The 22153-nt window shown below is 50.7% G+C and overlaps 1 protein-coding gene, 1 long non-coding RNA gene and 1 other non-coding gene across 3 annotated transcripts in view; 1 reads left to right on the forward strand and 2 right to left on the reverse strand.

Annotated features, from left to right (window-relative positions):
• Window positions 1-1508: 1508 nt before the first annotated feature.
• LOC138998357 (uncharacterized) lies at window positions 1509-4408 on the reverse strand. The gene is made up of 3 exons (XR_011469143.1): window positions 4347-4408; window positions 3903-3994; window positions 1509-1763 (listed from the first exon to the last, which is right to left on the reverse strand). It is a non-coding gene; the product is annotated as an uncharacterized lncRNA (long non-coding RNA).
• LOC138998702 (small Cajal body-specific RNA 15) lies at window positions 2422-2548 on the reverse strand. The gene has a single exon (XR_011469209.1). It is a non-coding gene; the product is annotated as a small Cajal body-specific RNA 15 (non-coding RNA).
• A 9992-nt stretch (window positions 4409-14400) lies between the features above and the next one.
• AP3B2 (adaptor related protein complex 3 subunit beta 2) overlaps window positions 14401-22153 on the forward strand; it is a 31665-nt gene continuing 23912 nt past the window's right edge. The window contains exon 1 of the mRNA XM_070400519.1: window positions 14401-14685. Coding sequence (XP_070256620.1) covers window positions 14573-14685 — 113 coding nt within the window. The 5' untranslated portion in view covers window positions 14401-14572. The remainder of the gene's footprint in view (window positions 14686-22153) is intronic.

A 22153-nucleotide genomic window follows, 5' to 3' on the forward strand; every position in this document is an offset into this window, starting at 1 on the left:
TGTATCACAGACACCTGCACATGAATGTGCTGCTTTCACTGTGTTATTGGGGTGGGGGAATAGATTGCTTTTAGTTGTCAGCTTCACCAATTTGTGCATCCCTGTAAAAAATAGAGTGGTTGTAACTAATTCTGGGAGTGTCCCTTAATGTAAAGAGAACCAGATTGGAAATCAAGGCCTAGGTGTGACTGCTACTTTGTAGCTCCTTTGCTTTCGAACCCTAGAAAAGTCACTTATTCTTCCAGAGCATCTGTTTCCCTTTAAACAAAAAAAATAATACATTCTTGTCTCAGAGGATTGGGAGGTTTCATGACAAATGTGAGAGTGCACAGCCGTGTATGGCGTACAGCAAATGTTCTTAAAAGAGAACATCAGCCCAACGGGCAAAGCTGAGCCTGGGGGCAGAGTGGTCCCCAGCCAGCGGCTCTGGGGCACTCTGCCTCGCTGCTCTCATGCCGCTCTCTGACCTCAGTGCCCGGCCCCACTGGCTGCACTCCTGGCTCTCCAGTTCTGGTTTCCAGTTGCCACTGAAAGCTTTGCACACACAGCATTTTCAAGCTTACGGGTCAAGATGCAGAGTAGATGATTCTTTCTGTGAAGCAATTCTCAGAAGCAATTTAGTGCCCCATGGATGCCTCTCTGAACGACAGTCCCTCACCTCATCACTTAACATTTTGTGTTAACTTAAAAATCTTTCACTCTAAAACATTCGTGTTTTCTAGCACGCTCAAAGTCGGACACAATGAACACCTCTCATCTCCTGTCTCAACTCTGCCTCTTGTTATAAACAGCAGCTCTGATTCCTGAATTAACAACTCACCTTTACACACACACACACACACACACACACACACACCTGCCCTGGATCACTACCTTGAAACATGCACAGTACAGCCCATATAAGCACAAAGATGCTTCAAACTGTCAACAATTTTAACTAGTGGCCCAGTGCATGAATTTGTACACATTGAAAGGAAATTAATTAGAAGGTGGCCAGTGGGGCAGGGCGAGATGGGCCGGACACACCCTGGAGCCAACCTCCTGTGGCCGGTGGTCCTGCTGGCCGTACCTGGGGCTGCGCCACGGCTAAGGGCTTCTGAGAAGTGAGCGGGGTCCCTCTAGCAGGCGGGGTCCCTCGGCCTGGCCTGTGGGGATCGGGCCAAAACCAGCTCTCCGACATCCCCTGAGAGGTCCTGGAGTACGAGAGTGCACTCTGCAAAGTTGCTGTTGCTTGGCAGCTCCTACATTGAGCGTCTGCCCTCTGGTGGTCAGTGCGCATCATACCTACCGGTCGCTTAGCCTTTTATATAGAGAGATTATATGTATACTGAAAAATGTTCTCATCTACTGCAACAGGAACTATGGAGTAGGAAGTAGGATATCACAGATAAGGTCGGGTTGAATTCAGGGTTCTTGTAGGCTTTATGGTGTACTTTGCAAACAATATGAACATGGTTAAAATGGATAAAAACTTGACACCTAGAGGTTAGTAAAATTTTATTTGACCAAGAATAAAACCATCTACAAGTGGCTTTGACATTTAAAATCCATTTAATTTAAGCATCATAGTTATTTACCATAAAGAATTTTTGTTTAAACTGTTTCTCATCTTCTACAAGAAGAAAAATTAAGTCTAGGACAGAAGCAAATAAAACTTTTGTTTCTTGTAAAATATTCCAATTCCTTAAAATGCCAGAAATCATCTGCTGAAACTAAACTTCAACAAGGACAGGATTTACCTCAAGGCCATGTTCACCTGCAACCTGTTAAAAAAAAAAAAAAAAAAAAGATTAAAAAAATGCCAGATCACTGTAGCCACAATTCCTGACACTGGGTAACTGAAATAAAAGACATCAAAATCTACCACTTTATAACTCCTGAGTAGTTATTAACATAAGCTTTGGCTTCCATCAACAAAAGGGAAAGAATATGTGGAAAAAAGCACAGAATCTTGGTATAAACTAACATGGGCTTAGTGATTCAGAATACTCAGAATGTAAGTATCACCCTTACTACGTGGGATTGGAAAGTTAGTGAGACTTGGCATATAAAATGACATCCGTTTCTGGTATAATGAAACTGCCTTTCATTTGGAAAAGTGTTATGCTTAATAATGACTTCCTGCAGGTTCAAATGGTATGTAATCACTCATACACATCCAATAAACTATTTCTGAAGCAGAGCAACTGCATGGGCATGTGGGTCTCTATCCAGGGAGGTTTAGCTACCAGAAAACTTCCTGGACCCACTCAATACTACATTACGGGAAAGGTCCTCTCCCCCTTTCTTAAACATCTCCAATTTCTGATCTCTTCCTATCAATGAGTACAGTAGATTCTCCTGGGTTCCCCCCGTCTTCCACCCTTTCTAAGCTATAACTTACCATTGCTGTTTATAGTATGACCATGGAAAGTGCATAATTGCTGTTGGTAGATCAGTAGGTCTCAACTTTACTTTGCAAACAAGACCTGTTCTATCTACCTTTTAATGTAGGAGGCTGAAAGCCGAGTCAGCTTGACTTCAAGGACTCTGTTTTCTTAGTCTCCAGAAGAACACGACCCAGTCCAGCTTTTAAAACACTGTCCTAGCCCTAACCGGTTTGGCTCTGTGGATAGAGCGTCGGCCTGCAGACTCAAGGGTCCCAGGTTCGATTCCGGTCAAGGGCATGTACCTTGGTTGCGGGCACATCCCCAGTAGGGAGTGTGCAGGAGGCAGCTGATCGGTGTTTCTCTCTCATCAATGTTTCTAACTCTCTGTCCCTCTCCCTTCCTCTTTGTAAAAAATCAATAAAATATATTTTAAAAATAAATAAATAAAACACTGTCTTAGCATGTTAGGATTTTAATGGAATGGCCATCTATCCTTTTCAAGCTTACTTAAGAGACCTGAACTCTCATATATACCTGCTTCCCTGCAATCAGTGGTTAATGAATCTAAATGCAAGATAAAGAATTTAGGATTTGGAAAGACAACTCCAGCCAGGCAGCATCTTTTCCTTGTAGTATGAACTTGGACTCTAATCTTGCTGCCCCTCATGCTCATTCCTAAGCCTAGATGTGAGACTCTCCTTTGAAAGGAGCGTAGGAGATGCTGTTAGCTTCAAACAGACTGGATTGGAGGCAAGAATATAATGCATCCACCGGGAAATATAATGCATCCACCAAACAAAATTGAGGTTTCCCCAGTGTGCTTTTTAATATATGTATTATTGATTTCAGAGAGGAAGGGAAAGGGAGAGAGAGCTAGAAACATCAATGATGAGAATTATTGATGGGCTGCCTCCTGCACGCCCTCTACTGGGGATCGAGTCCACAACCCAGGCAAGTGCCCGTGATTGAAATCGAACCAGGGACCCTTCAATCCACAGGCTGACGCTCTATCCACTGAGCCAAACCAGCTAGGGCTCCAGTGTGCTTTAAAAAAAAAAATATATATATATATATATATATATGTTTTATTGATTTCAGCGAGGAAAGGAGAGGGAGAGAGATAGAAACGTCAATGATGAGAGAGAATCAGGGATCAGCTGCCTCCTGCACACCCCACACTAGGGATCGAGCCCGCAACCCGGGCATGTGCCCTGACGGGGAATCGAACCGTGACCTCCTAGTTCAAAGGTCAACAAGCCATGCCAGCCAGGCACCCCGAGTGCTTTCTAACAAAGCAGGAACTTGGTTTTTAGAGATGGATTTACTGAGTATAAACATTACTTCTTTGTAAACCTGTTCTACCACTCCGCCCCTGAGAAAGATTCCTACCCTTGCTCTTCCTTTCCATCCAGTTCAGGGGGAGAGGGACGGTGAGATTTAAAAAAAGAAGAAGAAGAACAAGAGAAGCACTATCCAAAAGTAAGAATAGCGCTATGGAGAAAGGTATAAGATATCTGACATCGTCTTACGTACAATTTACAGGTTAGAAACCAGCCACAGGCTCCCTAGGCACCAAGAATGGACCTCCTCTTCCTCGTCCAAATTAATGCGACAGATGCTGATGCCTCAAGAAGTCACAGATTCAGAACATCTGGGTCCCTACGCCCCCCCCGCCCGGTCACATCCCTTACGCGACACAGGGTATCCCCGACACGAAGCTCATCTACTGAACTTTTAAAATTAAACTTTATTCTGTGTACTTCTCCCTTCCACGCCTCTCCCCACCACCGCTACCGGCTCGTTTCTCAGAAGAGGGCGAGACAGCTGAGCACCATGAGTTAGGATGAGTTAGGACGCTCGCTGGTGTCGCCAACCCCTCCCCTAAACTCGGGGTCCCCGCCGCACCCCCTGAAACCCGCCCGCCTACGAGGACGCCGCTGTCACCCGCCCCGCCGAGTGGCCAGAGAGCGGCCTTACTCTACGCGACAGACGCAGGCAGCCCTCCGGCATCTGACCTCCATCACAAGCCCTGTTTCTTCACCGCCGGAAAGAGTCCTTCCCCGCTTCCGGGGCGTGGAGAGGAAGTCCCGCCCCACACAACTGCGTGATGACGTAGAGGACCGAGGCGGCGCGCGGGCTTAGACGGAGTGAGGCGGTGCGCTCTTCCTGAGGTCGGGCAGTGTCACCTACGGGGCTCTGGCAGAGGGACAGTGGACAGGAGGTCATGTTGCTGGGTGCGAGGCGTGGGGAGAGGGCCCGGAGCCCTTCAGCGGGGCCCGGCAGGGCGACTTGGAGGCTCCATCGCCTCAAAACTCCCTCCTCCTCTGGGGGCGACCTCCCCTCAGCGGCCCGTTTCGTGCTTAGCTCCGCCTACCACTCGCTTTTATTTTCTCTGTGTTTTGCGTATCCGTGTAGCCCCACAGGCTGCTGTAAGAATGCCCACCACTGCGCTGGCTGGTTTGGCTCAATGGATGGAGCGTCGGCCTGCGGACTGAAGGCTCCCGGGTTCGATTCTGGCCAAGGGCACATGCCTGGGTTGCGGGCTTGATCCCCAGTGGGGGGCATGATGTTTCTATCTCTCTATCCCTCTCTTCCTCTCTGAAATCAATAAAAAAAAAAAAAAAAAAAGAATGCCCACTACTGGCCGGTGTGCTCAGTGGTTAGAGCGTGAGCCCGCGCACCGAGGGGTCGCGGGTTCGGTTCCGGGTCAAGGGCACCTGCCTGGGTTGCAGGTTCCATACCCTGGTTGGGGTGCGTGTGGGAGGCAACCAATAAGATGTGTCTCAGGTGGATGTTTCTCTCTCTCTTTCTTTCCCCCAACCCCTCGGGTGAGGATTAAACAAAAAAAAGAAAGCCCATCTCTTACTGACCATTGGCTGTGCAATCCTGTCAGCAGGCGCCCTAAGCGCCAGGTTATTCTGGACTCTTACTGCTGGCAGCTCACTCCTCCCTTTGCCAAGGGAGGGACTAGTATGTTAAGGGCAGAAATATACATAATATTGGGGACTAGCTATCCTCCTTCCTATATCATAAAAGGCTAATATGCAAATTGATGGAACAGGAACCACCAGTGGCTCTGATGCGCACTGACCACCAGGGGGCAGATGCTCATTGCAGGAGCTGCCACCTGGTGGTCCCTGTGCTCCCACAGGGGAGCTCCGCTCAGCCAGAAGCCAGGCTCATGGGCTGGTGAGGCAGTGGCTGGAGCCTCCTGCCTCCGTGGCAGCACTAAGGGCGTCCAACTGATGCCTCCCGAGGCGCAGGGCTGAGGGGACCCCCCCCCCCCAACCAAGTACACAAATTTTGTGCACCGGGCCTCTAGTTAGTTATAAAAAATAAAATAAATATTAATCATGCTCTGTTAACTGTGATGGTTCTGTTCTGATTTCAAAAAGCACAGTCTAACTTGGGTGGGAGTTGTACGCCCTGGGACATGGGAGCTGACATGGGAATGCAGTCTATCCTCCTGTCCTGGGAACTGCCTGTCATTATGGAACGATATACAGCCCCTGGGCTGAAACATTCTAGCCCCAGAGGCATCAGTCCCTTTTGCCTGTAATCTGGTCCCAGGGCGGCCACACACACCTGCCCTCTGTGACCCCCACCCCCCAGCCCACATGACTTGTAACCTGTCATGTTTATACGGTGCCTACTTTCCCATGTAATCTTTGTTCTTCTCCCCCATATCAGCAGCTGGCTTACAGAGAGAGGCAAGCAGATTTTTGTGGATGACCTGCTGCTCTCCCACGCTGCCAGCAGTATTAGAATAAACACTCGTATTTGATTTAACCCTGTCTCTGCTTCATTGGCTCACGAAGTGACAGGCAGCCCGGACCCATTGGTTGTCTGGTTTCACATAGCACCTACGTAGCCGTCCACTCCACTGTGGGGCCAGGCAGACCGATTAGAAACATCATAGTCCTTGTTTTAGTTTCCTAAGGCTGCCATGAGGAAGTGTCACAAGCTGGGTGGCCTAAACAACAGATACTTGTTCTCCCACAGGTCTGGAGGCTAGAAATCCGAAAAGAAGGTGTTGGCAGGATCACGCTTCCTCTGTAACCGGGTAAATCCCGTCCTTGCCTCCTGCTAGTTTCTGGTGGCGTCCAGCAATCCTTGGCGTTCTTTGGCCTCTTTACTCTGTGCCTCATTTAAAAGATAACACTTAGCAAAATGAGAAGAGATAAATAGCAACTTGATAAAAGGCAGAAACGTATATACTGAACAAAAGATGTAGAATACGTTTATGGGAAATAGGAAATATTATTGAAAGGTATTAAAAACTCAAGTAAATGTAGGTTTTTGTTCCAGAATGAGAAAATCCAGTGTTTAAAAGATAGCACTTTATCACCAAATAATAAACATTTTGGTATGGTGCCTTTATTATTTTTAAAAATGTTCAAATATATTTTTTATTGATTTCAGAGAGGGAGAGGGAGATAGAAGCATCAGTGTTGAGAGAGGATCATGGATCAGCTGCCTCCTACACTCCCCACACTGGAGATCGAGCCCAGAACCCAGGCATGTGCTCTGGCTGGGAATTGAACCATGACCTCCTGGTTCATAGGTCGTTGCTCAACCACTGAGCCACGCCAGCCGGGCAATATGGTGTCTTTTAAAATACTAATAGCATTTCCAAACAACTCATGGACAAAGTATTATTTGGTCAAAAGTATTATTATTCTTTTGGCATACTTTTGGGTACAATTTATTGGCATTTTATTTAGAATGTATCTTTTTTTTTTTTTACTCCTTATTGATTAAAGTATTACGTATGTCTCCTTTCCCCCCATTGACCTCTCCCCAGCCATTCCCACCTTACAGCAGCATAGTATTCCATTGTGTAGATGTACCACAGTTTTTTAATCCACTCATCTGCTGATGGGCATTTTTACTATTTTGTTTCCAAATCTTAGCTATTGTAAATTGTGCTGCTATGAACATAGGGGTGCATATATCCTTTCTGAGTGGTGTTTCTAATTTCTTGGGATCTATTCCTAGAAGTGGGGTTACTGGGTCAAATGGTTCCATTTTTAATTTTTTGAGGAAACTCTTTACTGTTTTCCACAGTGGCTGCACCAGTCTGCATTCCCACCAGCAGTGCATGAGTGTTCCTTTTTTCTCCACATCCTCACCAGCACTTGTCGTTGGTTGATTTGTTGATGATAGCCATTCTGACCTAGAATGTATCTTTTATGAGTGAGATTGATATGTAGGGTTTTTTGAAACTGTGTTAATCCGAGGTGCGTATTTGAGATTATACTAGATCCCTTAAATTAGGGAGTTATTTTTTCTGTAGTCTGAAAATTTTTTAATTTAGAATTATTTGCCCTATTAAGGCTGAATAGAGAACTCAGTTATATGATGAGAACTATATTACATATACTAGTAGAGAGAACTACATTGTATGATGTGGCATATGGTGGATGTGGCATTTGAGTACCCTGGGGAGGCCAGTGAGGGAGAAGGACCCCTTCCGAGAAAAGGCACAAGGGGCAGGGCTGGCACAAGCAAGTATGGGGTGAGGGCTGAAGACCAGGAGGAGGGAGGAGAAGGTGCGTGAGGGTACCAGTTACCCACTCCAAACCCTAGCCTCATGGTATCTGGCTGCCACCTGCCCCCAAAGGCTGCCGGGAGCAAGAAGACTGGCCTAGCCTGCCACCAGACTGGCCTAGCCTGTGATGCTCAGAACAGGCCCTCAGGGCTTCCTGCTTGGCTCCTTTATCTGCGACCAGACCGCTTGTCCTCCCTGCTCTGGCCACAGAAGGAGAGCACCTAGCAAGTGTGGAGCTTGCTGCTGCAAGGTGAGCTGCTGGGGCTGGGGCTGGGCTGCAGGATGGGATCACTCTGACCAGAGGCTTTGTAAGGGAAGGAAAGGCCACCACAGGGTGTGCTGGGGGCTCGTGGGAAGGGCCTGCTCAGCCCCAGCCTTTCTTTCTTTCTTTCTTTCTTTCTTTCTTTCTTTCTTTCTTTCTTTCTTTCTTTCTTTCTTTTCTTTCTTTCTTTCTTTCTTTCCTTCTTTCTTTCTTTCTTTCTTTCTTTCTTTCTTTCTTTCTTTCTTTCTTTCCTTTTTAGTTATTGATTGATTGATTAAATATATTTTATTGATTTCAGAGAAGAAGTGAGAGAAAGCTAGAAACATCAATGATGAGAGAGAATCAGTGATTGGCTGCCTCCTGCACGCCCCCTACTGGGGATCAAGCCCGCAACGCAGGCATGTGCCCTTGACCAGAATTGAACCTGAGACCCTTCAGTCTGCAGGCTGACGCTCTAGTCACTGAGCCAAACCAGCTAGGGCTGCCCCAGCCCTTTTTCTAACTGAAGGTGGCCAGCAGGGAGCACTGACCCCAAAACCTTGCCTCTCACAGAGGAACTTTTGTCCAGGATGAGACTGAAATGGGACGAGAGGGGCTGGAAATTTGGGTCAGAGCACAGCCACAGAGCCCCACCAGGCCTGTGCTCAGTGACAGGACCCCACTGGGTTGAGGTCCTGCAGAGGCCTCTGGGGGAAGGAGAGGGTCCTGGGTCCCAGAGACTGCCTGCCACCCCCACACCCAGTCTCAGGGCCACCCCAACCACTCCGTTCTGAAGGCGTCAGGACGAGAAGAACTCGGGCCTCTGGAAGGGGCCCTGATAAGCTGGGCAGCATTCTCAGGCTGGTACCCGGGATGGGGCTGTTCGTCCCCGGGTTCTTGCTCACAGCTCCCGGCCTCGCTCCTTTTCCTGTCACTGGAAGCCAAGGGGAAAAGTTCCCCAGGGCGGGACGGGCCCAGGGCCAGTCCCTCCTGGTGGTGGGGTCTGGGGAAGGGCAGCGCTCATTGGCTGGCAGCAGGAAGAGGCAGTACTGTACAGCGGTTAGGGTCACGGGCACTGGAGCCAGGATGCCTGGACCCGAATCCTGGTTCCTCCACTGACTAGTTTGTAACCTTGGCCACCACTCCTAGCCTCCGTTTCCCCATGTGGAAAACAGGAATGACAACAACAGTATCTTTCGTGACGTTCTTATTAGGGTTAAATGGGTTGTAGTGCAGTGTCTGTCAATCAATGTCATCATTATGGATGGAGCAACACCTCGGACCTAGATCCACTATCTGAATGGGCATCTTCTCACCCAGACCCTGGCTGAGTCAAGGGGCCCGGCTTCTGCTGGCCGGAGTACCTCCTCCCCTCGCCTCTGTCCCGCTCTCCACCCCCCCCCAGCCCCCCTGGGAACTTGCAGCAGGAGAGCCAGGGCCTTTCCAGCTGGGTGATTCCCTGAGACTCTGGGGCAGGGGTCAGAGGGAGGCAGCCGGCCTCTGAGGGCCCATTGTTCTCCTCTGAGCTGAAAAGATGCCTTCTCTCCCCCCTTCCTCCTCTGATGCCCAACTCAGGGGCAAATCTAAGATAAACAAACCTTGCCTATTTCCCCTTGTCCAGCTCACAAAGAGCTCTCAGTGGTGCCCAGCCTTTTAGGCTTATTATTCCTAGTTCACAGATGAGGAAATTGAGGCCCAGAGGAACAAGATGTCCTATATAAAAAAGTGGTATAGCCCTGGCTGGTTTGGCTCAGTGGATAGAGCATCGGCCTGTGGGCCTGTGGGCCTGTGGACTGAATGGTCCCAGGTTTGATTCCAGTCAAGGGCACATGCCCAGGTTGCAGGCTCAATCCCCAATGTGGGGCGTGCAAAAGGCAGCTGATCAATAACTCTTATCATTCATGTTTCTATCTCTCTCCCTCTCCCTTCCTCTCTGAAATCAATAAAAATATATTGTTTTTAAAAAGTGGCTTAGCCAGGACTAGGTCTGCCAGTCCTGTGCCCGATATTACAGCACAGACTCATGGGTGTATCACACGCACAGCCACGCAGAAGTCCCAGCCTGAGGGGAGAGGCAGAAGGGGTGGCGGCCTGGACCTCACTCCTGCGCAGCCAGGTGTGACAGCTGTTGTTTTTTCCTCCTTAGATGAGCTTCTCCTCCCCGGTAACTGGACCAGAAGCCCTCAGCCTGTCTTCTCCCCAGGTAGGGTGCCCACTGCCCCCACAGGTGCCAGGACAGCGCACCCTCTCCCACAGCTCTGACTGCTGCTTCACCCAGTGGGCAGGGGGCAGACAGGGAAGCAGGAACCAAGGTGGAGTGCAGAAGAGCATGGTCACAGGACTGTGCACACGAGGTCCTCCCTGTGGTCTCCTGAGGTCAAGGGAGATGGACGCGGGGGAACCTGAGCTACTGTCCAGGTTTTCCTGGGTTCCCGGATGTGGGACTTTCTACTTTAAAACCTGGGAAGTCCCAAGGCCAACTGGGAGGAGTTGGTCACCTGATCTTCCAACAGCTCCGTGTGGGAAAATGAGACTCACCCGGTAATAAGTGGAGGATACTGCGGACTGGGGCCAGAGGGAACTTCCGAGGGGGTCAGGGATGGGAGGAACATAGCGGCTGGCACTCTGCAGTGTGGGCTTGGGCAGCCCTGCTCCTCATTTCTATGTGGGTCCTTCCCACCCACATCAAATCAGCTGGAGTCAACCCACTCCCGTCCAACAAAGATACCCAGAGACCCAGGGGTGGCGAGTCACTTCCGTCTCTCAGCTGCTCTGCCAGAGCGCATGCCCAACAGGCCTTGGTTCACCCTCGCCCAGGCCCAGGGAGTGAGGCCCTCCTCCCAAGTCCCAGAGCCCTCAGTGAAGAAGGGAGAAATGCAAACTAAATGCATTCTCACTTCCTTGTCGAGGAAGAGAAGGTAAGAGGTGACCGATGTTTAGTACAAAGGGCATAAGACACCTACCGTGTACTTTCTGGCAACCTCTGAGCCTGCTTCCTTATCCTGAAAATGGGCTACTGTATCCATCAAACAGATTATATATATTAAGGATCAAATGAGCAAGTGCTCACTAGACGTTTGCTGTTGAGGTTGGTGGAGGGGTCCTGGGGGCAGATCTCTCTGTGGTTTCTGTTCCTTCGGGACATCTGTCACCCCAGGGACCAGCTGACACTGTCTACAGTGTCTCCTCCAGGGAGTAGCAAGATGGGAGAAGGTTGGGGAGGGGGTCCGCGAGCAGGGGAGGGGAAGATAGCGGAGTAGCTGGAATTGGAGATGAGAAGACTTGGCTGAAGAGGAGGTCCCAGTTGCTGGAAACGGAGGGGTCCTCAGGGGTGGCTCGGGGCAGGATTTACCCGTGATGTCCAGGCCTCGGAGGTCCTCGGCACAGGGAGGCAGGTGTGGGGTATTGAGGACATTCACCCTGGGCCTGTCCCCCAGCCAGGTCTCCCTGAACCCTGGGCAGACCATCTAACCAGATGCCTAGTGGGAGGAGGTGGCCCGTGCAAACTCGCGGTCCCTTTCTCCTCACAGGCCGTGACTGGGGCAGTCAGCACCATTAAATTCTTCCTCTCGGAGGGTTTCCTGGGTCAGCACTTGGAGACCGTGGAATTGGAGGACAGGGATCCCGAGCCTGGAGACCTCTTCCTGTTCAGGCTGATGGCCCCCACGGGACGCTGGTGTGGGGCCCACGTGGGTGTGTACTGCGGCCACGGAGAGATCATCCACTTCGAGGGTAAGAGTTTTTGGCTGAAGCAGAGGCCTAGTCTGCAAAGAAGACTGCTCATCCGAGTCCCGCTCCACCAGGGGCGGGCCACAGGGGAAGGGAGACTGTGGTCCGAGCTGGGGCCGCAGGTTTCTCAAAATAGGCGCTTAGGCACCCACCTACGGGTCCTGGGAAGTGGGGGTGCACGATCTCGGGACGGAGTCACATGATCTAAGCCGGGCTGTGATCCGTACCCATCTGGCCACTCCCGCGGGCTAAACTTCCGGTGGGCGCGGGCCGCACACGCTCCTGGGCTCCTGCGAAGGCACTGAATCCAAGCAGGGGCGGCGCCCGCAGTGGCCTGTGCTGCTCAGTGGTGTGGATGCGGACCTGTCTCCCTACCACCCTACGCACAGCAACTGCGTGCACTTTGCGCTGTACTTGCTCTACCTGGAGCCCAGCCTGGACACCCTGCAAACGGATCCAAGTCCCATTAGCTTGGTGAGCTACCCACTCAGGACCTCACCGGCCTCCAGAGCCTGTTAACAACTGCAGCTCACCTCTGTGTTCCTGCAAAACTCACACCCTTGCACCCGCCCAGCCCCCTTGCCTCAAGGCCAGCTTTAGTCTGGCGGAATCAAATCCCCCAGAAGCAAACTAGGCCTGCCCACAGCTCAGAGATCCCGGCCATATCTCTACTCCAGCCTCCCAGCCTCTCACTCCAGGCTCTGCCCTGGTCCTAGTCAAACCCACTGCGACTGGGGAACCTCCCTGTGGAGCCCTGCTCCCCCTGTCTGGGCCCCGCCCACTTCCACCAGGCTCACCGACTCTGGTCTTGGAGACACAGGCATCCTAGTCTGGCCAGTGGGTCCCAACGTGGGGCACACGCCCCACAGGGAGGCAATTTAATTTTTAAGGGGGGCAATTCGAGAATGAGTTACTAACAGTGGCTTTTTTGCATTTCTTAGGGTTCTAGGGGCCTCATATACAGTATATAAATATATATTATGACATATTTATGCATTTCAGTTCTCTATTATATGTTTTGAAACTGTATTTGCTATTTTTTCATATCACTTCATATTATCTTTTTTTTTTTTTTTAACAATTTCTCAGTGATTTCTTCCTCAGTCCTTCAACTGTCCTTTCGTTCTTTTATTTTTCTCTCTTGTGGATGCCATGTTCTTGGGAAGCTTGTTCAGACCAAGTTCATGGCCTTTTAGGCTTCCTCCACGTGAATGGGAGCTCACTTTTTTTTTAATGTTTTTTTTTTTATTGATTTTTTACAGAGAGGAAGGGAGAGGGATAGAGAGTTAGAAACATTGATGAGAGAGAAACATCGATCAGCTGCCTCCTGTACATTCCCCACTGGGGATGTGCCCACAACCAAGGTACATGCCCTTGACCGGAATCGAACCTGGGACCCTTGAGTCTGTACTTTTTTAATAATAAGAATTATATGTCACGGAGAGGCATCAGGATTTCAGAGATGCTTAGTTGGGGCACGGCCAAAGAAAGGTTGGGAGCCACTGCTGTAGATTGAGACTCAGCCCCACAAACTCTTCTAACCTCCTCCCCCAAGCCCAGCCAAGAGCCAACCCAGTGCCTCAAACTCAGGCCCAGCCGGATCCCATCCCTTTCCTAGACCCAGGTCGTCTCTCCTTGGGGTGCCTGGACCCTTGGGAGCTGAGCTGGAGGCTTCATAGGATTGCACCAGACCCTCTCCCAGCCTCTCCTCTTTCCCTTCCCTCTTCGGTGTCAGTGGACATGGAGTTGCCCCTGGACTAGGCTGACCTCAGACCCTCCAGAATGCCATGGAGGCTTCAAGAAATGGTCATTAGCCCTGACCAGTTTGGCTCAGTGGCTAGAGCGTCAGCCTGTGGACTGAAGGGTCCCCGGTTCGATTCTGGCCAAGGGCATGTACCTTGGTTGTGGGCACATCCCCAGTAGGGGGTGTGCAGGAGGCAGCTGATCGATGTTCCTCTCTCATCGATGTTTCTAACTCTCTATCCCTCTCCCTTCCTCTCTGTAAAAAAAACAATAAAATATATTTTAAAAAAAAAAGAAATGGTCATTAAACTATTTTCCAAAGGTGGAATCTGGGTTCACCGCCCCTCTGTTTTGTACTCGTTTCTTTCTCTGGCGTTTTTGGTCTCTGTGGTCAGTCTCTGGTGCAATGGTCTAACCCCCCCCCCCCCCACCCCCCCAGCCTCAGGCACAGCCTTCTCTTCAGCCCCCCCTCTTTCCTTCCGCTGAGTAGGTGACCATCCGCGCTGGCGTCTGGGATCAGCACAGCCCCTAGAGGCGGGTCCCCCGGGGCCAGGTGGGGGAGGGCAGGCGAAGGCGGCCTGCACCCCCAGAACGTAGTCGCATCCTCAGTTCAGCAGCCTGCACCCGCTGGCAACCTGGAGAGTCATCCCCTTAGGACACACACCATCCTCTGGGGAGGGAGGGATTTGCGAAGCGGCGGGGCGGGGCAGACCCTCCCTGGACACGCCTCCCGCAACCGGGCACCGGTGCCTTTAAGAACCTCCGCCAGGGCCCTGATTGATAAATCGCGCACTCCCTGCGCCTCCGTGGCTGGGCCTCTGCAGCGTACAGCACCCCGCGCCTCGGCACCCTGCCGGGTACAGCACCCCGCGCCTCGGCCACAGACCTCGCCTGCCCGCTGCGCCCCCTTTCTCTGAGGCCGCGCACCCCAGCCACCCCATGTCGGTGGCCCCCGCCTACAATGAGGACAAGGGTGGCTCCGCGGGCCCAGGGGAGCCCGAGTACGGCCACGACCCGGCCAGCGGCGGCATCTTCTCCTCCGATTACAAGCGGTGAGGGAGCCGACCGGAGGGTGGGCAGGGGCTGGGGCCTCCCGGGTCCGCGCCTGCGCCTGGCCTGGCAGACGCGCCGGCACCATGGACAGCGACCGCGCACCAGGCCCCACCCTGGCCACGCGGCTGAACCCGCAGCCCCTGTCTGCTGCGCCCCAGTCCCCACACCAGCTCCCCACCCAGGGGCGGACCTGGGGCCCGCGACGGGGTTGGAGGCCGTGGGGGATGGGCCAGCCCCCTCTGTTCCTGGACCGACCTCCCGCCCCAGGGTTTCTCTGCGTGTGTGGATTACAGGTTCCCTACCTCTTTCCCACAAGGCAGGCTGATTCCCAAAGAACTCGGGAGGGGTCAGAGGTGGCGAGGAAAGGCGACGGGGTATAAACTGGGAGCCTCCAGGCCTGGCTCCTCCTACAAATCCATTTTCCCTCGTTCTCAGCCCCAGGTTCTCACCCTCATCTCTTACCTGGCGCACTGCTCCTGTAGTTCAGCCCCACCTTCCCTTCCCGCTGCCCTTCCCCACCTTATTCCTTCATTTATTCGTAAATTCTGTAGCAAGCATATGTAAGGGCCCACTGTGTGGAGTCTCATCCTAGTCACTGTGAATGCGGCCATGAACGTGAGCCGATCCTTGTCCTCGGGTTGCTCTCGAAGGGGGCACAGAGGATTTTCAGTGTAGAGCGGGCAGTGGGAGGGCGGAAGGAGCTGGTCCCTGGCCTGGAGGGTGGAGAGTGAGGGGTGCTACAGGCAGAGCTTAGAGAAAGGTGGGGAGGTGAAGGAGAGAGTCAGATCACAGGCTTTGTAGGTGCAGGTACAGTGGGGCCAGAATCCCCATACAAACCACCATGCAAACCATTGTAGTGACCAGAAATGAGGGTGGGGAGATGCCAGGTTTTTGGGTTTTTTTTCAGGATGTTGGGGGGTGCTCTACTGATATCAGGTTTGCATTTTAGAAGGATCCCAGGCTGGACTGTGGAGAAGAGATTGGAGTGTGTGCTGGGTTGATCCAGAGATAAGTGTGTGTGTGTTGGGGTGGGGGGGAGGTGTTGAAGTAGGGAGGAGGCTATGTGATGGCCTGGTATAGGGGAGGGTCAGAGGGTTTGAGGGCTCTTGAGGAGGCAGAAGCCAGGACCTGATGATTAACTTGGAAAGAGGTGAGAGGAAGGGGCTGGAGAAGATAAGGATGATACTCGGGTTACTAGTGACTGCAGCCAGATGGATGGTGGTGCTATTCAGTGTGGTTGGAAAGAAAGATGTTACAAGCAGTGTTGAGCCCAGCTTTGGACATGCTGACGTTATAAACTCAAGACATTGGAATCGAGTTGGTAGCTGGATATTAGGATTTGCATTCCAGGAGATAGGTGTGTGTGTGTGTGTGTGTGTGTATGTGTGTGTGTGTGTGTGTGTGTGTGTGTTGCTAAGGCCACAGAAGGAAGTGAAGATTAACCCAGGGAGGGTATATGGGTTCAAGTAGAGCACCGATATGGGCGGTGACCAGAGAGCAGGGGAGATGTGTTTCAAGATAACAGAATGTAAACCAAAAAGCAGGAGGGCCCAGCCGGCATGGCTCAGTGGTTGAGTGTCAACCTATGAACCAGGAGGTCAGGGTTGGATTCCCTGTCAGGGCACATGCCCAGGTTGCAGGCTCGATCCCCAGCGTGCAGGAGGCAGCTGATCAATGATTCTCTCTCATCATTGATGTCTCTCTCTCTCCCCCTCTCCCTTCCTCTCTGAAGTCAATGAAAAAATATTTTTTTAAAAAGGTAGGAGGAAAATAAAACATGGATTCAAGAAGAAGGAAGTGACCAGTATGGTCAGTGCCCATTGAGGTCAAGTCAGACAAGGGAAGACATTTGTGACCCTTGGTTTGACAAAGAGCAGGTCAACCCCTCCTTGCTTCATTCCCCACCTCCTGCCCTGGGAGACCAGTTCTGGCAAAGTCAGAGGAAGACCTAGATCATTCCTCCTCCCCCCGCAACATCCTATTATGAACATTTTAAACATACAGATGAGCTGAGTGAGTAATGCAATAATGTGTACACCCTTCACCTCGATTCAACCATTGTTGACATTGGGCCATAGTCGCTTTGTCCAGCCACCTAGTCATACTGGTTTTTAGCTGAATCACGTAAGCTGCAGACATCATGACCCCTCAGTCCTAAATTCTAATCAGCATCTAAAGCCAGATTAAAGTGGTAGGTAAGTGAATAGCAGCTGAATGAATAAAACACGGTGAATGGGAACTTTGCTTTCAAGAAGTTTGAGTGGTGCGGCCGGCGTGGCTCAGTGGTTGAGCATCGAACTGTGAACCAGGAAGTCACCGTTTGATTCCTGGTCAGGCACATGCCTGGGTTGTGGGCTCGATCCCCAGTAGGGGGCATGCCGGAGGCAGCCTATCCATGATTCTCTCTCATCATTGATGTTTCTGTCTCTCCTTCTCCCTTCCTCTCTGAAATCAATAAAAATGTATATTTATTTAAAAAAAGAAGTTTGAGTGGAAAGGGGAAGGAGGGAAAGAGTTGCTGGAGGAGAACACAAGTTCAGGGAGGTTTGTCATTTTTTTAAATGTATTTTTTACTGTTGATAATATTACAGATGTCTCCCGTCCCGCCCCCGCCCTTTTCTCCCTCCTCCCAGCCTCCTTCCACTCCTCCAGGTCTTCCCTACCCTATTACCCCTGTCCATGGGCTATGTATATAAGTATATAAGTTCTTTGGTTTATCTCTTCTCATCCCCTCAACCCCACATCGAGGCATATCAGTCTGTTCCATGCCTCCCTGCTTCAGCTCTTACAGGTGTACCGGTTAATAATGCGGATTTTAGCCCTAAGCGGTTTGGCTCAGTGGATAGAGCGTCGGCCTGCGGACTGAAGGGTCCCGGGTTCGATTCGGGTCAAGGGCATGTACCTTGGTTGCGGGCACGTCCCCGGTGGGGGGTGTGCAGGAGGCAGCTGATTGATGTTTCTAACTCTCTATCCCTCTCCCTTCCTCTCTGTAAAAAATCAATAAAATGTATTTTTAAAAAATAATGGATTTTGTAATCCAAGAAAATACGATAATTTCAAGAGAAACATCAAAAGTGCTTTATTCAAAGTAATGTCCATTGCTAGCTACACATTTCCCCCATCTCTCAGGTATTTTGTGGGTACTGTCCCAATAGAACTTTTCTTATTTTGAGGCAAACCATTCTGAGACCCAATTTTCCACTTCTTCGTACGTTTTGAAGTGCTGCTCAGAAAGTGCGTGTGCCATCGATCGGAACAAGTGGTTCATCTGAAGGAGCAAGGTCTGGTGAATACGGGGTGGGTTAATACTTCCCAGGCAAGATCTTTTAACATGTCTTTAACTGGTTTTGAAGTTTGTGATGGTGCGTTATCATGAAGCAAAATTACTCTGCCGTGTCTTCTGGCCCATTCTGGTCATTTCACAATCAAAGCGTGGTTCAAATTGATTATTTTTTTTTCAAATTGATTATTTGTTGTCAGTAGCGATCAGTATTAATGGTTTCACCTGGATTTAGAAGCTCATAATACACCACACCTTCCTGATCCCAACAAACGCAGAGCATTGTCTTCTTTCCGAAGCGATTTGGCCTTGCAGTCGATGTTGATGGTTAACCTGGATCAACCCATGATTTTGTGTGTTTGGGATTCTCTCTTTTTTTTTTTTTATGAATCTGTTTTTAGTTCACAGTCTTTTTTTTAAATATATTTTATTGATTTCTTTTTTTTTAACAGAGAGGAAAGGAGAGAGATAGAGAGAGTTAGAAACATCGATGAGAGAGAAACATCGATCTGCCGCCTCCTGCATATCTCCTACTGGGGATGTGCCCGCAGTCCAGGTACATGCCCTTGACCGGAATCGAACCTGGGACCTTTCAGTCCGCAGGCTGACGCTCTATCCACTGAGCCAAACCAGTTTCGGAGGGATTCTCAAAATAAATCCACTTGTCATCGCTAGTCATAATTCGATGCAAAAAAAACTTTCTTTCGTGCCATTGAAGCAACATTTTACTGATGACTTTTCAGTTTTCCATTTGTCTTACGTTCAGTTGATGTGGCACCCATTTCCCTTCCTTTAGAATCTTTCCCATTGCTTGTAAACGATTGGAAATTGTTTGCTGAGCAACGTTTTATCTTTCTGCAAGTTTTTTTTGAGTTTGACATGCATCTTCATCCAATAATGCTTGTATTTGTTGATCTTCAAACTTTTTCGGTTGACCTGGACGTTCTTTGTCTTTCACATCAAAACCATCACTTTTAAAGCGTTTAAACCAGCATTCACAAGTAACTTGAGATGGAGCATGTTCACCATAAGCTTCCCAAAGTATACGATAACTTTTAGCAGCACTTTTCTTCAAAATAAAGTAATGAATTAAAAGTTCCCGCAAATGCTCTTGTTTTTTTTTTTTTTTGGCATAAAATTGGTCATTTTTAAGCGTAAAAATATTTATGATGTTAACGCCTTCAGAAAATTTGACATATGAAGTTTTGAAGCTTGCTGTCAATTTTGTTGTATTGACATATATATCAAACCGCATATATATCAACATATGTGTAACTCCATCTATTGAAAAAAAATCCGCATTATTAACTAGTACACCTGTAAGAGCTGAAGAGCTGTTGGTCAGTTCATTTTGTTGATTAGATTCCACAAATAAGTGAGATCACGTGATATTTGCCTTTTTCAGTTTGGCTTATTTCACTTAGCATAATATTTCCCAGGTCCATCCATGCTGTCCCAAAGAGTAAGGGATCCCTCTTTTTTACAGCTGCATAGTATTCCACAGTGTAATGTCCCACAGCTTTTTTATTCACTCATCTACTGATGGACACTGGGGCTGTTTCCAAATCTTAGCTATTATAGATAACGCTGCTATGAACATAGGGGTGCATATGTTCTTTCTGATTGGTGTTTTTGGGGGTTTTAGGATGTATTCCCAGAAGTAGGATTGCTGGGTCAAATGCAAGTTCCATTTTTAATTTTTGAGGAAACTCCATACTGTTTTTCATAGTCTGTTTTATTTTTGTTTATTAGGATGGGAGTGCCTAGAGCAGTGGTTCTCAACCTGTGGTCGCGACCCCTCTGGGGGTCAAATGACCCTTTCACAGGGGTCGCCTAAGACCATCAGAAAACACATATATAATTACATATTGTTTTTGTGATGGATCACTATGCTTTAATGATGTTCAATTTGTAACAATGAAAATACATCCTGCATATCAGATATTTACATGATGATTCATAACAGTAGCAAAATTACAGTTATGAAGTAGCAACGAAAATAATTTTATGGTTGGGGGTCACCACAACATGAGGAACTGTATTAAAGGGTCGCGGCATTAGGAAGGTTGAGAACCGCTGGCCTAGAGCAAGTTTAACTGCAGTTGGAAAAGGGCCAGTAGAGTGGGAGAGGCTGAAGGGAATGGAAGGAGGCACAAATCCTTAGGCGTGTGTGTGGGGATGGGGCGCGTGTTTCTAAAGCTGAGTGGAAGGAATATCCTGGCTTCAAGGCAGACCAGCTCTGCTTGGGGGGAGGGGGGCTGGAGGAGAGGAGAGCATAGATGTTGGGAGCTGTGAGGGATTTTATCGGAGGCAAAGGTGAGAGTGGGAACTTGAGGAGGGTTGAGACAATTTGAAATACAGTGAATAAAACCAACCACCCCTGGCAGGGTAGAGACAGTGAGGACCAGAGGGCAAGGGTATGATATGAATGAGCAGGTGGAGGGAAGACCTGGGAGGCCCCGGCCAGGTAGGACGGGAGGTGAGATAAGAAGAGGCAAGAAGCCCTGGCCGGTTTGGCTCAGTCCATAGAGCGTTGCCCTGCGGACTGAAAGGTCCCGGGTTTGATTCTGGTCAAGGGCATGTACCCCGGTTGCAGGCTTGATCCCCGGCCCTGGGGGGCGCATGCGGGAGGCAACCAACCGATGTGTCTCTCTCACATTGATGTTTCTCTCTATCTCTTCCCCTCCTTTCTGCTCTCTCTAAAAATCAATGAAAAAATATCCTCGAGTAAGGATTAACCAAAAAAAAAGAGGCAAAAAGGTTGGGTCAGAGTAAGAAGGGTGTGCAGGGTTTCTGACGAGCAGTTCTGGGGAGGCAGAGGTCCTGCTGGGGCGTGAAGAGGTGAGGAGGGCACCCCTCAACCTCCCTCTGAACCAGCTCCCCGACCTCTGGCCTCCTCCTGCTCAGAGATTGAGGTTGGCTCGGTGCCCAGTCTCCTCCCCTCCTCAGTCCTTGTCTCTGAGCTGCGAAGAGGAAACCAGAGCCTCTCTCCCTGCCAGTGTCCGGTTTCTGAGTTTCGGGGGCGGGCCGTCTGGTGACAGTGACAGGCATCCCCAGCTCCCTGGCCAGCTCAGTCCCATCCCAGAGCAGGACCCGGCCCCGATGCAGCGATTCCTGCAGCTCCCAGCGGCCGTGGCCAGGACGGGGGCCCGAGGGGCCAGCGGGGCGGACCAGGAGGCTGCCAGCCCCGTGCTGACCCCCGAGGGCGGGCCCCCAGCCTGGTACCAGGCCCTGCAGCCCGAGGAGCTTCGGTGGCTACAGGCCCCCGAGGAAGACACAGCCCCAGAAGCGCCCCTGGAAGGACCGTGCCCAGAGCCCGGCCAAGGCCAGAGTCAGAGCCAGCCACTCCGGTACAGAGGAACCCTGGGGGCCACACCTAGGAGCCCGGGAAGGCAAGGGATGGGCCGCTGCCACTCAGGCCAGACTCCGCTAGTCCCACCTGCTCCGGGGAAGGAGGACTGGGCTGGCATTTAGGGTCCAGGTGGGGCCCAGTGTGGGGACTGAGTATGAGGAGATGACGAGGAGCGTAACTCCCCAGATCTCTGAGGGGGGGAGGAGGAGAGTAAAATGATGGAGGTTGAGGTCCCATACTGGCCTTTTCCCTCCCCCAGGCCTGGTTGGAATGGGCTGTAGGTGGGGTTTAGGGCCGGGATCAAGCTCAGATAGAGTTTGGCCAGCCTTTCCCAGCCTGTGAATTGGAACGTGGGGGTGAGGGGGGGAGCGTGACTGGCCTCAGATGCTTGTTTCACCCCAGAGAGTCCCTCAGGCCAGACAAGGGGTCAGGTCAGTGAGTGGCGTAAGGGGATCTGACCTCAGAGAGTAAGGTTTCAGGGCCTCGGTGCTGCTGCGCTTCTCCGGTCCCTGCCCTCTGGGGAACATTCGCTGGTGAGAGCGAGGGCAAGGGGCCCCCGGGCGGTCTGTCTGTGTTAGTGGCATCTGACAGCCCTGCCTGCTCTCCTGCCTACACCCAGTGGTTCCTTTCTCCCCCTTTAGTTCTCCGTGGCCCAGGACCTGGGACCTTCAGGGGCCTGGAGTGTGTGCAGCAAGCTTGGGGTGGGGGAGAGGTGTGGGTGACCCAGCACAGGCCTGGGGGGTGTGCCTCTGACAAGTGCCTGTGGCATCTGTGGGTGCGGCGACGACACCTGGGTGTGAGGAGCTCTGCTCCAGAGAACACCCAGAGTTTAAAG

Source organism: Myotis yumanensis, unplaced genomic scaffold, assembly GCF_028538775.1.
Source record: "Myotis yumanensis isolate MYYU_CA2020_CCGP unplaced genomic scaffold, mMyoYum1.0.hap1 SCAF_20, whole genome shotgun sequence".
Classification (NCBI taxonomy): Eukaryota; Metazoa; Chordata; class Mammalia; order Chiroptera; family Vespertilionidae; genus Myotis; species Myotis yumanensis.